Genomic DNA, 13,935 nt, shown 5'->3' with positions numbered 1-13,935 from the left:
AGGATTGTGAAAATCTAACATGAAATGTTTTCAGAAAAGGTATCCAAAATGTACCCAGAACAACAGAAATTTCTCAACAAAGTACCATTTGCTTTTGCTGTGAGAGCATAAAAAATTGTATCCATACAAAATTTTGTAACAAGCATATTAGCAAACATTGAAGGAAGGTATTAGTATCAGCATTTTCAAAAAGCTATGCTCTTCAGAAAGGAATGTTGTTAGACATAAAACAAAATTATTTTTTATAAAGGTAACATTTATTAAAGGAGCATAGGATTTTGAAAACTCTTATTCCATACTCCCCCTAATTGGTAACCACATTTTATGTAGGGTGAAAAAAGTCCTCCATCGAGTTGATTTTTAAACTTGTGATCACTAGTTCATTTTAAAAATATGATCACTAGAGATATTTAAAAAAGTGTTGTTGTTTTGCAACTATAGTTACATACAATTTTTAAAGCTGGACACTGTCATCTTGGGAATGAAATATTCTCAGAGGTTGGATTGAGGAAAACGAGAAGATTAAAACCCTTGGATATGCTTATGTGTATGAAGCTGATGTTCCTGGGGCCAAAAATTGTGGCTGATGACTCTGCTTATATAACTTTATTATAATAATCATAATTACAGGAATGACATTATCAGTAGCTAGCATTTATTTTGTTTAATACTTTACAAATTTCAAAGCACTTTTCTATACACCACATCATAATTACAGAATTCCCTTCAAGCACTGGCCGACCTTTTAGAAAAATGAGTTCCTACCTAAGAGGTGACGGGGAGCCCGAGAGGGGTCGGGACACACTCCCTTCTGATCAGTAAGCTGACTGGAAGCGTGTGGTTGGTGGATGGGGTCCCAGGGCCATCACAGAACAGAACTCTAGGCTACAGAGACATCTGCTACCTCCACATTTTAATTTGGCCAGCACAGGAAACACTGAGTACCTTGGCTTACCTTGCTAAAGGGCGTCGGGCTCGATTAACAGCTTCAAGATCAGCGTAGCGGAGATCTAGCTGGCAGCCAACTAGGACAACAGGTGTGCGGGGGCAAAAGTGCTTGATTTCTTGATACCACATGGTTTTCACATGATTTAGGGAATTGGGATTAGCGATCGAAAAACAGAGGACCACAACATCGGACCTAAAAGGAAATCACAAAAAAAGCTGTACCGCCTTTTAACTTTTTTTCTTTAATCATTATGGCTCCTTCTCATTCCCATCCATCTAATGCCAATTATGTCACAATGAAAAAAAAAAGACTAGATATTAAATTACATATTGGAGTCATGCAAACAGCCTGATAAGCCCCCAGAGTCCAGCACCAACACAGCCTGAGTTCATGTCCATACTGCACTACAGAACGCCTATGCATTGAAAAGCTCCCAGTGAAGTTATCGTATAGTACAGATGGTGATGCAAACTTGAGTCAGTCCTGGAACCACAACATGCTGAACTATTTCTGTTCATCACAAGAAATAGTTTCAAGATAAAAAAATAATACAAACTACCTTTTACCAGTTAAAACATAAAGGCCATGATGACTCAACCCAATGAGATAAAGCAAACAGCTTAAACATTACTGAAAATGGAACAGTATTTGCAGAACAAGGTTGCCAAATGCACAGAAGGATTTCTACCCTTCTTCACACACATGTAGAAAGCACAACTACTGATCTATTTCTTAATATTCAGGAATTTAGACTCTTTACTAGGTATAAGGTAAGAAGGTAGCAGGTATATAGGGAAAAACCAGCAAGGGTTAGATGGATGGCTAAAATGAGAACATGTTGGAAGCAGATTTCTCAAATGTTACTTGTGACACATAGCAGGTATATAGGGAAAAAATTGCTTTATAGTCAATTTTGACATAAAGATCTTCCATTTTTATATAATAACTTACCATTCTAGAAGCAGTTGTTCAATTATGGTATTTGACAGATAGTTGCTAAAAGGTATCTTTAATAAGAATTATAAATCATCATTCTATGTTAAAATTATGCTGAATGATGACTTTGAGAACATTGAGACAGAAGAGTACAAGGAATAGGAAAAGTTGTGCCCAAGGATTCAGGACTATCTTGCAGCTCAATTAAGAAATAACCTCTAACAATTTTATTAGATGTTAATGTATTGCTTTTATCATTTATGTAATGGAAAGAATTAAGTCGATGAATCAAAACACCTTCTTTTATTTTTTGAGCTTGAAATGAATAAAGGGATTTGTATATGTTGGAAACTCGGAAGAAACTAATTCAAAGAACAACAGCTAAAGTTCCATGGTCACCAGAAACATACACTGAAAGCCAGGCCCTAACATTCACCACCTGGGCAGAAGGTTCCAGGTTCTGAATTCGGTAAAGTAGCAGGATACAAAATAAATATCCAGAAATCAGCTGAATTTTTATACACCAATAATGAACTGTCAGAAAGGAAAACAAAGAAAACAATCCCATTCACAATTGCTTCAATTAAAAAAAAAAACCTATGATAAATTTAATCAAAACACCTTTTTTTTACATCATTAATGAGTTTTCCTCCTATATATCAATGAAGACAAATATATCCAGGCAATCATAACAATATCTAAAAATAATCATTTGCAATGCAGAAAACTGCAGGGTGCTTACATTAACTGTAATTCATGAGCATACACACACACACACACACCCCCCCCAGAAATATAGGAAAACAATCTGAAGATTAAAATAATTACAAATAATAAAAGAGGACCTAGGACTCAAAGTAGATGAATGTGTTAATCTGCATGTTTAGAATGTCCTTGAAATAAAGATTTTTGAATACTGAAAAATATAATATGTGTAAAAATATTCATAAATAATGAAAGGGAAGCATGTCATGTCTTTGGGGTTCTGATTTAGTAGAATATTTGGTGCACAGTCTTACTTCTAATCAGCATAAATAACAGAATGCTTTGAATTTTACACTTTTTAGGAGCTCAGTTTTCTATTATTCAGAATCCTATTTATATAGGGTATCTGATGTAGCTCTGCTGTAAGCTTCATCCTGATCATAAAATAAAGCCACCATGAATTTTGGCACAGGGAGAAAAATATGGCAATATCTGAGGTTCCGTATTATGGAGAAAAATTGAGGAAATGTATTCAGCACCTAAAAGTGGACTAGAATATATATGTATAAACTTGTTCTAATTGGCGCCTTCTACTTCCATATTAAGGTGCATGGCCATAAAGAAAATCATTCTCAGAGCTTAATTTATATGACAGGCATGTAGCTAAATGTCAATTCTGTTATCTAATTTTATGATACAGCATGTGATGTTTTGAAATCAGAGCTAGCTCAGTTGCCAAGGTTACCATGATAACACTCATGCCACTGAACACATATTACTCTCCCGATGACCTGTAAACAAGTACAGACAGGGCCTTGGGGGTTGGAAAAAATGGAACCTCCCGATGGTAGTAGCACAATGCCGTCACACAGCGCAGGTCCGGAGGGCCCAGCTTCTGACTATGTCATATCGCTATCTCAATGTAGGAAATGGTGTTGGAAAGCTAGAAAAATAATTCCCTTCTCTGTAAATATGTGGCTTCAAAAGAATGATAAAGAGAAGGGATTGTACTGAAAGCATCATTACCTCTGAAGCTAAAATAACTTACTGAGCCAGAATTCTATTTGTATCCTTAGGATAGTTATTTTTTTTTCCCTTTCTTAATGCACATCTATGAGAATCTGTCCCTGTAATTTTATATTGAAAGTTAAAATATCATATTTGCTTAAATGAATGTGGCTTAACCCTTCGTGGGCTAAACATAAATGCAAATTAAGAAAACATTGTGTACAGATTATACAGAATCTCCTTCCTTATGGATTTAGTACTCAAACCCTAATTTTAGCTGAAAGGCTGACAGGTCAGTGGATGTAGTGACAGGACCATAGGAAGATGCTGCTTTAACACATTCCTCTTTATTTCAACATTCTTTTCTAATTCCAAATTCTCAACACATCAGTATCTTCTGTGACATAAACACCTATAGAGTCAAGTAACTATTTTGGAATTCCATTTATTCCCTCTAGATTTTGAGCCATTTTTTAATCTAGCCAAAGAAGGCACAAAAACTGTAGTGTGGAATATCTCCAGCTTTAGGCAGAATTCCAAGGAACTAGAGATATTAACTTTTAATCAAAACATTCATTCCCATGTGGAGACTGTACAATGTCTGACACAAGCTCATGTTTAAAAATGCCATTCCTATGAAAGATAAGAAGAAAAAGAACTTTTAGCATTTTTACTTCTATGGCTCTGTGTGTGTGCGTGCGTGCGTTTACTTTGAAGAGCCTAGTTTAAAAATAATTGGGAGGGGGAAGTGTGATGAGGACATTTTCACATATTAGGTAGTAGGTTAGCCTAGAAATGACCTCAGGGTTCCTATTTCATCTGTAAAGAGAATCTGATAGGATTTAAATGGAGTCCTACAGCTATTTGGAGTAGAAAGCACAGGAATTAGAGAATTCAGAGGCAAAACACAAAGTAAACAAAACTCTAAACTCCAGAACTTGAATATTGAGAAGGGGTAGGAATATTTTGAATATATGTATGTATTGTTTTGTGACTGGGCTAAGTAATTGGATTAAAGAAAACCAGGATTATAAAAGATTTAAGAGCGTAGAGTCTCAGTTGCTTGTCTACGAAAGTGTATTTTTTTTGGAGGAAACATGATTTCTTCTTGTTCCTAAGGGGAAATATCAACATAAAAGTTCCACTAGGATACTAACGTATCAAATAATGCCCATAAAATAATGTTTTGATTAGTTAAGTAAAATTAATCCAAAGTAAATCTATATGTTGAAACACAGTGCATCTCCAGTTTCATGGAGGAGTAGGAGGCGGGGAGGGCACAGAAAGAGACCTAGTCACCCAAAAATGCTTGGGCTGATAAAGCCAACCTCAGTTTTTCTTCAGATATTAAACAAACAAAAAAGCATATTTTTTCAGTGATCTTTCAAGGAGAACACTGGCCAAAGATAGCATGCAAAAAGATTGGCAAAGATATTTGGATAACATAAGGAGTTCATGCAAAGTTGGGACCAATCTTTGTTGGAGAATTAAAAGGAATAATCTGAAAAAAGTACATCTTATCCACATATCTTGGCCCAAGTTGGATTTTAAACAGCAATGCCACACATGTTCTCAAGGCTTGTCTTTATAACATCTACAATCAAACACAGCAAGCTCGGTGGGAAAAGATCACAGAAACAACGAGAAGCTAAACTGCTTTTCCAATCTGAAATACCAAATTCATCCTTTGAAGAAGTGGTTGTAAAGGGCAGGTAATCAATGTCACAGATTGGTTATTAGGAATGAATCTTTTAAGTTCTTTTCTATCACAAAAGTGCTTCTGTCTTCTTAGTGTGTCTTCCTTTTTTAGTCCCATGTATTTTGTCACCATTGTCCAGCTAAGGAGCCTTGAGCCTTGAGTTTCCTTATCTGGTTAAGTGAAAAAGAATTCCTAAATTATCCTGTATCCAAGAGCCTAATATCAGGCTAATTTGATGGGCGATGTGAAGGACAGTGTATTCCATGCAGAATTCCAGATCGCTGTGAGTGGGACCGCCAAATGCTCTTCTTCAAGGTGCTAGTTCTGGTTGGGTTTCTTGTACTTAGTGACTAAAAAAAAAAAAGCTAACAATTATATTAACCTGAGCCTTGCCTGGAAGCACCTCCCTATTTAAAAAAACATTTTTAAGCCCTTTTGTTCTATGGTAAGATCCCACCTCTTCAAGTGTTGCTACTGCCTATTATTATTTCTTCTTTTTTTTGCAGAAACTCCCATATCCTTTATATGGGTAGAGATCCTAATCATGTTTTAATGGGGTTTTTTTGTCCCCCTTTGGCAAAGATTCAAGTAGGAGTCTCTGATCTCCACTTTTGGGGCTCAAACTCCCTCCCCCACTGCCAATAATCAAGGTAGGCTCTTCACAGAAACATTTTCAAAACCATTCATATCAACAATGCACCTTTCATGCATATAGTCTGACAGCGCTATGCAAACAGACAGATCAAAACAGCACAAAACAGCTGGGAGCATGGCAGAGGAAAGAAATGTGTAACATGTGGCTTTGGAAAATTTTAGTAGGGGAGCAGCCCGGTTGTATGAGATGCGGAGGGAGTTGTCAGTGATGGTGAACATAACCACCTGGAGATGGATGGCTGTGTGAGCTCATACTCATGGAAGATGGAGAGGCCTGCAGGGGAGCACCTGGCAGGGCAGGACCATGCAGCGCCCTGGAGGTGAGCAGAGAAATCAAGTCAATACTTTACCAATAGCAGTGAGGCTTCTTAAGTACAGATGTTATGTGGGGAAAACTGTGAAAACATCCTGAAATATATCCAGATTTGGGAGTGATTAGCATGCGCAACTTTCTTCCAAGCCCGTAACTGCATGTTTAGTAGGAAGCAACATATTAAACCAGTCTTCCCCCACCCTCCAAAAATGGGACCGGAGCAGTGCACACTGCTGTGTAAGAAAGCCATAGCCACACTCCACCAATGCCACCAAACCCTGAGGTCAGTAATACTCAAGTCTCACAAATGGTGGGCTCTACCATCATAGTACAAATATCACAGGGGGCAACGGCCCTGCCCTAGAAGGTTGTTGGTTATCATCCAATGGAAACTGGCTGTTTTTCACTTGGTATTCTCGTTTCTGTCCTTAGCAATCTATGCTTTCTTTAGTATGTTCTTACACCTCACACAATCATCAGAAAAAGTTCAATGCTTGTGAGATTGGGTGAAGTGCAAGTAATTTGTTAGAAGAAAGAGCTTAAGCAATCTCATTGAATTCCTGGTCAATGACAGCATGAAGCACCAACATGAAGGCTTAACAGTAGAAGGTGCAACTGCGGTAATAAATGCTCTTCCTGCTCCCCCTGTCCTTCCCGTTTCTCTTTGGCTTTCCCTGAAGCTAAATGACTGAGGAACTTCCTTCCTACACTGTTAATGCTTTCTCCGGAGAGCAAGACCAGCTGTAGACAGAAGAAAGCCTTTGTGTCAGCTAGCATGTCAGGTGGGAGGTCCCTGGGATTAACCTCCCAGACTCTTCTGAAATAAACCAGCAAGATCATTCTACCTCAGTAAGAAAGGGAGTTTAACCCAGGCCTCTCAGCAATCCCCTTTGAATGGACAAAGGTACAAAAACTTGTTAAGTCACTTATCCAATATCAATAAGCATTCAATCATTTATTCCATAAACATTAACTGATAACCTGCAGCGCGCCAGGTAATCTAGACACTGGGAACATAGCAATTAGTTAAAGACACAAATCACTGGCTTCGTTGTGCTTATCCTCATCATGTTTATAGTCCAGTAGGAAACAGAGACTACACACACACGCAAAAAGTAAAATATGTAGTATGCTAGGCAGTGACAAAGGCTGAACAAGAAATAAAGCACGAAGTGGAGACAGAAATATTGGGGAGCAGAAGTTGTTGAAATGTAGCCAGGGAAGGCCTTACTGAGAGGGTGACATTTCAGTAAAGACCTGAAGGAAGTGAGGAAGGTAGCTTGGTATCTTGGGGGAGAATACAGTGGGAAAGGAAACAGCTAGTGCAAAGGCCCTGAGGCAGAAGCACACCTAGGATGTTCGCTGTGGTCAGGGGGCATACAGCTGAGCTCAGAGGGACCGTGCTGGGCAGACATAGGGAGGGTCTCAAGGGTGCCTGGCTCTTACTTCAAGTGAGCTGATGGACGACTGGGAGTTTTTAAGCAGAATGACATGACGTAATTTATGTTTTAGAAGGATCATCCGACTGCTATAATGGGAACGGACTAAATGGTGGTGGTGGGGGGCTTGTCAGGATGGATGAACAGGGGAGGGGAGGGAGGGGACCAGTGAGAGATAGTAATCCAGCGGGAGATGCTGGTGACTTTGGCCTGGGACCTGATGATAAGAAGTGGCTGCCATTCGATATATATGTGGAAGGTGGAGCCAACAGGGTTCGTTAATGGACCAGGTGTGGGATATGACCAAGAGGAGTTGAGAATGATGCTTGAATGCTAACCCTGAGCAATCTTCTCTCTTCCCTGTTGCTTGTACTGACATCTATAGTTGAGCATTTCTAACACTGAATTGTAATTATTTATGTGCTGTCTTCCCTCTTAGTCTACGAGTTTAATTTTTAGGGATTTTGTTCTATCCCTATTAATTTCTCTCCCATTGTACACAATACAGCATTTGTAACAAAAGAGCCCTTCAATTACTGCTTATCAAATATAAAACAGATATTGGAGGATAAAAAATATAGACGCCAATATGTTTGCAGACTCAAAGTCTAAAAGAAATGATTTTAGGGCTAAAATAAGCCAGGGGATATGTTAGAATTCTAATAAAGAATGAAAATAGTATGTGAGCTATTATATTTCTTCAGACAATTATTGCTGAAAGACAGTAATATAATATCTCTGGTATATAGCAAAGATTAACCAGGTAATACATTTTAAAAATTATTTGAATTTATCTAAAAAAATCCATTTACCCAATCTAATTGGATACTTTCCTAACACCGGAATAATAATGGATTAATGATCTCTTCCAGGAATTAGATTATCTTTAGAAGCAAAGAAAATGCAAAGAAATAGGCAGGCTACTTTCAGAATTAATTCTGGGTTAGTTACACAGAATTAAGGCTTAAGGGAACACACTCTATTTCATAGACCATCATTAAAAAAATGCCAAAAACCAAATTTTAAAAAATCACTAAAATAGAAAGATAGCCAAGGTGATAATTTTAAAAGAGAATTTGCTAATTTGCTTTTTTTCCCCCATAATTCAGTAATTTGTCCTTCTTACTATGCTCTACATACGACATGCCAGGGGCAGCGAGATTCTGGGTAGAGAATAAAGCAATGGAGTAATTGTGGGATTCCAATGAATGAGCAGCATTAAATGTTGCTAATAGTTTGTTGTTAAAACTAAGAAAAATACTTGTGGAAGTGTTCTATAAACTGTAAAATGCCAATTACTATCAGACAAGTATATTGATTATGGGTTCAAAGTCACCAAGGACATAATCTCATATTGCAGCTAACAGGAATGGCAGGACATTTTCATCCAAAGATCTTTTCCTTTTTGCTTCCCAGTTCATGTCCTTTATTGATATGGAATTGCTAAAAGACGGTGATAGAATTATCCTCTGGAGACACTGCAGAATTGCTCAACAGTCTCTTTCTTCTTACCTAATTTAAAAGGGAAAACTGTATGGACTGAAATAGATTTCTTCATCAGAAGATTCCAGTATAGAAACATTGTGAACTGATGTTTTCTCTTCTTCCATGGGGAAAAGTCAACACACATAGGTAGATGTGACTCAAGTTGTTAAGCTTGTAGTTATTTAGTAGTAATAGATAAAGGTAAAAAAAGAAGGCAGAACAGCACCATGTTAATGTACTGAATAATGTATATGCTCCTGATTCTTTTTACCCATCTAATGGCCTCATTATTCATATTCCCATGGCATCTTTGGGGTTCATCAATGCTTTTCTGGGTTGAACCACAAAAGACCTTCTTTCCCAGCCATGACCAGTATTTGGGTGGCCGCCAGCAGCCTTCTAGTTCCTGGAACACAAGTGACCCCAGTTGTCAGTCAAGCCCTGTTGCTATCTCATTTGGCAGAGCTTCTTCCCAAGGACAATTTCATCCCAGGGACAGGGCTGGGTCTGGCATGGGAATCTGGCTCTTGGGGTATTTTGTCTTCCGGTTACAATACAAGATGTACCAGTTCTGAGCAGGCAGGATAGTGTGGAACATCAGGTGGAGGGGGCACAGGGTGGGGCAGACATATTTCCTGTGTTCCAGGTGATATGGCATCACCGCACCCCTATGCTTTACTATATAATCCATAAAATTCCCTCACCTTCAGCTTTATGAATTATTTGTAAGCATTTAGTCTAATGTAGTTTTGATTGTTTTGGATGAGCACAAAGCAGTAATAATCAACTTTTAATTGTTCTACTTAATGCCTCATCTTTGGGCAAATAGAATAATTATATATATAATTATTTTTTTTAAATGATTCTTATAAAGATCTTGGAAATGATACTCAGAGGAGAAATAACATACAGTTGGAAAAACACTGGTATTAATACAAGTAATTCTCTGTTTAATAATACACATTCAAACAAGTCATTCTAAAAAAAAATGACAAATCCAAATACTGAGGGAAAAAGGGAGGTTTTAGGGGTGTGGCTGACTGTGCCTCACTCCTTCTTCTCCTGGCATCACAGCTTATCTTTTCACTTGCTAATTCCTGAAAGGGAGGCTAGGCAGCAGGGCTTTTGGTCCTCTTTCCCTGCAGATTGATACATGATTTGTTATTCTTACTTTAAAAGGGCAAACATAAAATTCAACCTAGTGAAATCATTTAGAGTTTGTTACAATGATATTTCCCTGTAAGTGTCCTAGTAGATCCTGGCTCCTATAAGATCACTAGATTCATGCACCCCTTCAACAAATATTTATTAAGCTCCTACTATGTACCAGGCCCAGGCATGGGGGTCATTGAATAGAAGACAAAAATCTCTATTCTAAAGATATTAGGAAGAATAGGGTAAGGGGAATGGGAGACGATTATGGAGCAAATTTCAAACGTGGATGCAGCAGAGATTTGCCAAAGTATTGCATGGGAACACAAAGGAGAGGTACTTCACCTGGATTCCGGAGGTGACAGGGATGAAGGGGATGCCGGGGAGTTTGTGACTCTTGTTCTAAATTCTTAGAACCTTAGTGGTAATTAAGTAGATGAAGAATACATGGGGTAGGGACTGTAATTTTTCTATGTAGACGAAAAGCGTGTTTGTGGGCCTAGAGGCAAAAGAGGACCATGAACTACGAATATCTTGTTATGCCTGGAGCGAGAGATGAGCCTGGGAAGGCAGGTGGCAGGCAGCCAGAGAAATTAACGAGCGCGGAGCTGCACTCCTTCCCTAAACTGCTTACCCCAGTGAGAGGACACCCCTGGTTGCTGCACTCTGCACCCAGTTCCCAGCCAGTGACGGACTGTCAAATGCAGAAGGTCATTTGTATACTCCCAGAGGTGACTACCGCATCCTCCAGCTCCAGAACAAGCCCACTAAGAAGGACAAAATTGTTACTATTTGATGAGGACATGGAAAACTTTCATGGAACGCGGCCGTTCTCTCTTTGGCTATCACAGGGTACCTGGTCAAATTTATTTTCTTAGAAAAAGATACAAATATAACCACAGCCAAAGACATAGGCTATTTGGTCAGACTAAAATCCCCACATCTGAGTACTCTCTCTTGGAAAAGGGAATCAGCAAGGGAACCAAGATGATTTTGGGACAATTTAATAGTGTCCTACTGTTAGCTTTGAGAGTCTAGAAACATTCCGTCTCCCATATTCTGCTGTTAAAAAACAGGTTTCATTTCCTACCCCCCTAAGTTCACACAAAAATGATTTATGTTTTCAATGAGAACTAACTTTAACTTCAATAAATTAAAATACATTGTCTACCATGCAAATTTTCTCACATATCATAGACTATTTTTATTGCTCCTAAAATATTTCTATTTAAAAAACACCTTTGAGATACAGTTGAAATACACTGAATTTTGGATACTTAGTGTTCAATTTGATTAGTTTTGACATAAGTATGCATCCTTGATACTATCATCCCAGTCAAGGTAACAAACATCCATCACCCCAGAAGTTTCCTTGTGTCCTTTTGTAATTTATTCCTCCCTCCATCCTGTTTCCCAAGCAATGAGTGATACACTTTCTGTCACTATAGATTAGATTGAATTTTCTAGAATTTTAGAGAAATGGAATCATTCAGTGTGTGTTCTTTAGTTTTCTTTACTCACAAGCTCTTTCTCTCTCTAATTTTCAAGAGATTTCTCCCAGTTGACTGAAGTTCAGTGAAGAGCACCCTGAGAATTCCATGGTCATGTTTACCAAAGCATGGCCTGAGGACTACCTGTTTCATCATCATGCAGGTACTAGCTCAAATTTGCTGATTTATCTCTCCCCAGAACTCTGAAACCAGAATAACCAGTGCGGTTAGACATACTCAAGTATGAGAAAGAGCAGTCTTAATTTAACTTCTTAGGGAATAACCATTACTGTACCTTGGTCCAACTAAATGTTTTTCTCATTTCTTTCTACTGTTTTCTATAACCTGGGCAGGTCTTAGTCCTTTATGCCACAGCAGTTTATAAAACTCAATATCTTTATGACATAAGTTGCAAGAATTTTCCTAGATCCCTTTGATCCATACATTTACAAATGTGGTTTGGATTACTTTCCCATAAAGAACATGCATTGCTAACTTTCCTCCCCTTGCTACCTTGCTATCAATTTATAAAGTCCATCATTAGGGCCAGGTCTTGGGTGCACTTGCCTCAAGTACAAAATTTATAGAGGTGCCAAAACAAAACAAAACAAAAACCAAAAAACAACCCTCAGTAATCCAGATGAAACCTATCTTTAAAAAGAATTAGAGGGGAAAAGTCCATGATGAACAAAATACCAAAATTTTAAATAATTTCAATATCACTAACAGTGCAATAGTGAGCCTGAGACACAAATAAAAAGTCAGTAATAATAATTTTATCTTTAAAAATGCTTATTACTTATATTTTATGACCAAAGAGGGAATGCCTTACTCACCTCACCCTAGCCTTGGCCCTAGTCCACCCCTCTCCACCCAGCCTTGACATATTTCTCTGTCAAACAAGCTTTTTACCATCCTGAAATCATCTTTAGAATGTTACTTCTGGCTCAGAGTTTAGAATGTGCCATGAATAATAAGAGCTACTTGAAGATACTCTAGCTAGACACAATTAGTTGTTCCTGACTCTCCCTCATCATTAACCACAGGCACAGCCAATCCCAGACAAAGACACAAACACTGGTCAGCCATAGTCCTGAATTTTTTAAAAGGCCTCAACCAAGCACTCAAAATGGGATGTATTCATGCTGTATCTGATTACATGTGCCTTCAGTGTGAAACTGGACCCACCTTATCTAAATAGACACACAGAAACCACAGTTCTGATTAATGTTACCATCTAAAACATGTACTTTACTTTTCATAGGAGCTAATAACATTTGAGAAAAATCAGAGTGTAAGAATAATTTATATAATAAATGGATTCCAACTGGACTGAAAATATGCCCAGAAACTGTTGGGTAGAAGGACAAGTACAGTGGTTCTGCATGCTTAAGTTAAATTTGGGGGAGAAAGCATGCCATATAAAGGAGTCGTCACTCAGTACCCATGGGGGATTGGTTCCAGGACTCTCCGTGGATACCATGATCTGAGGATGCTCAAGTCCCTTTGTAAAGTGGTGCAGTATTTGCATATAACCTATGCAGATCCTCCGGTATACTTTCAACCATCTCTATACTATCTATAATACCTAATACAATGTAAATGCTTGTAAATAGTTATTATACCATATTGTTTAGGGGATAACGACAAGAAAAAAAGTCTGTACATATTCAGTACAGATGCAACCATCATAGGATTACCTACATAGTACATGCCAGCAACAACATTTACATTTTTCCCCGAATACTTTCAATCTGTTATTGGTAGAATTTGTAGAGGCAGAACCTGCAGAAATGAAGGAACAACTGTGCCCAAGATTCCTACTTACTTTCAGAAAGTTCACTTGAATATATCATCTTTCCTGCAGGTGAAAGGACTCCGAGCGAAAGAACTCATGTTTAGCTACTTATGGCTGCACTGAAAGAATGAAGTTGTTTGCTACATATAAAAACTTCAGAGGAACAATGGAATATTAGAGCTGCTGACAGATGGTGAATGCTGGTCTTCAGTGTCCACAAAAAACAGCGCAGGAATTAGATTGCACCAGGAATAAATTTAAAGTAAATGTGTGATCAAACATCATCATCAGCCACAAAAGCATGGTG

General features: G+C 38.1%; 1 protein-coding gene across 3 annotated transcripts in view; it reads right to left on the bottom strand.

The window, feature by feature from the left end:
• Positions 1–13,935, bottom strand: part of RHOBTB1 (Rho related BTB domain containing 1) — a 104,526-nt gene that overhangs the window by 19,262 nt on the left and 71,329 nt on the right. For all 3 annotated transcript variants that reach the window (XM_054572739.1, XM_054572737.1, XM_054572738.1), the window contains one exon: positions 956–1,141. In XM_054572739.1, the coding sequence (XP_054428714.1) occupies positions 956–1,141 (186 nt within the window). The remainder of the gene's footprint in view (positions 1–955; positions 1,142–13,935) is intronic.

This window comes from Pteronotus mesoamericanus, unplaced genomic scaffold (assembly GCF_021234165.1).
Source record: "Pteronotus mesoamericanus isolate MK-2021 breed Mesoamerican mustached bat unplaced genomic scaffold, CSHL_Meso_final contig_24, whole genome shotgun sequence".
Lineage (NCBI taxonomy): Eukaryota > Metazoa > Chordata > Mammalia > Chiroptera > Mormoopidae > Pteronotus > Pteronotus mesoamericanus.
This window is presented reverse-complemented; position numbering and strand designations above follow the sequence as displayed.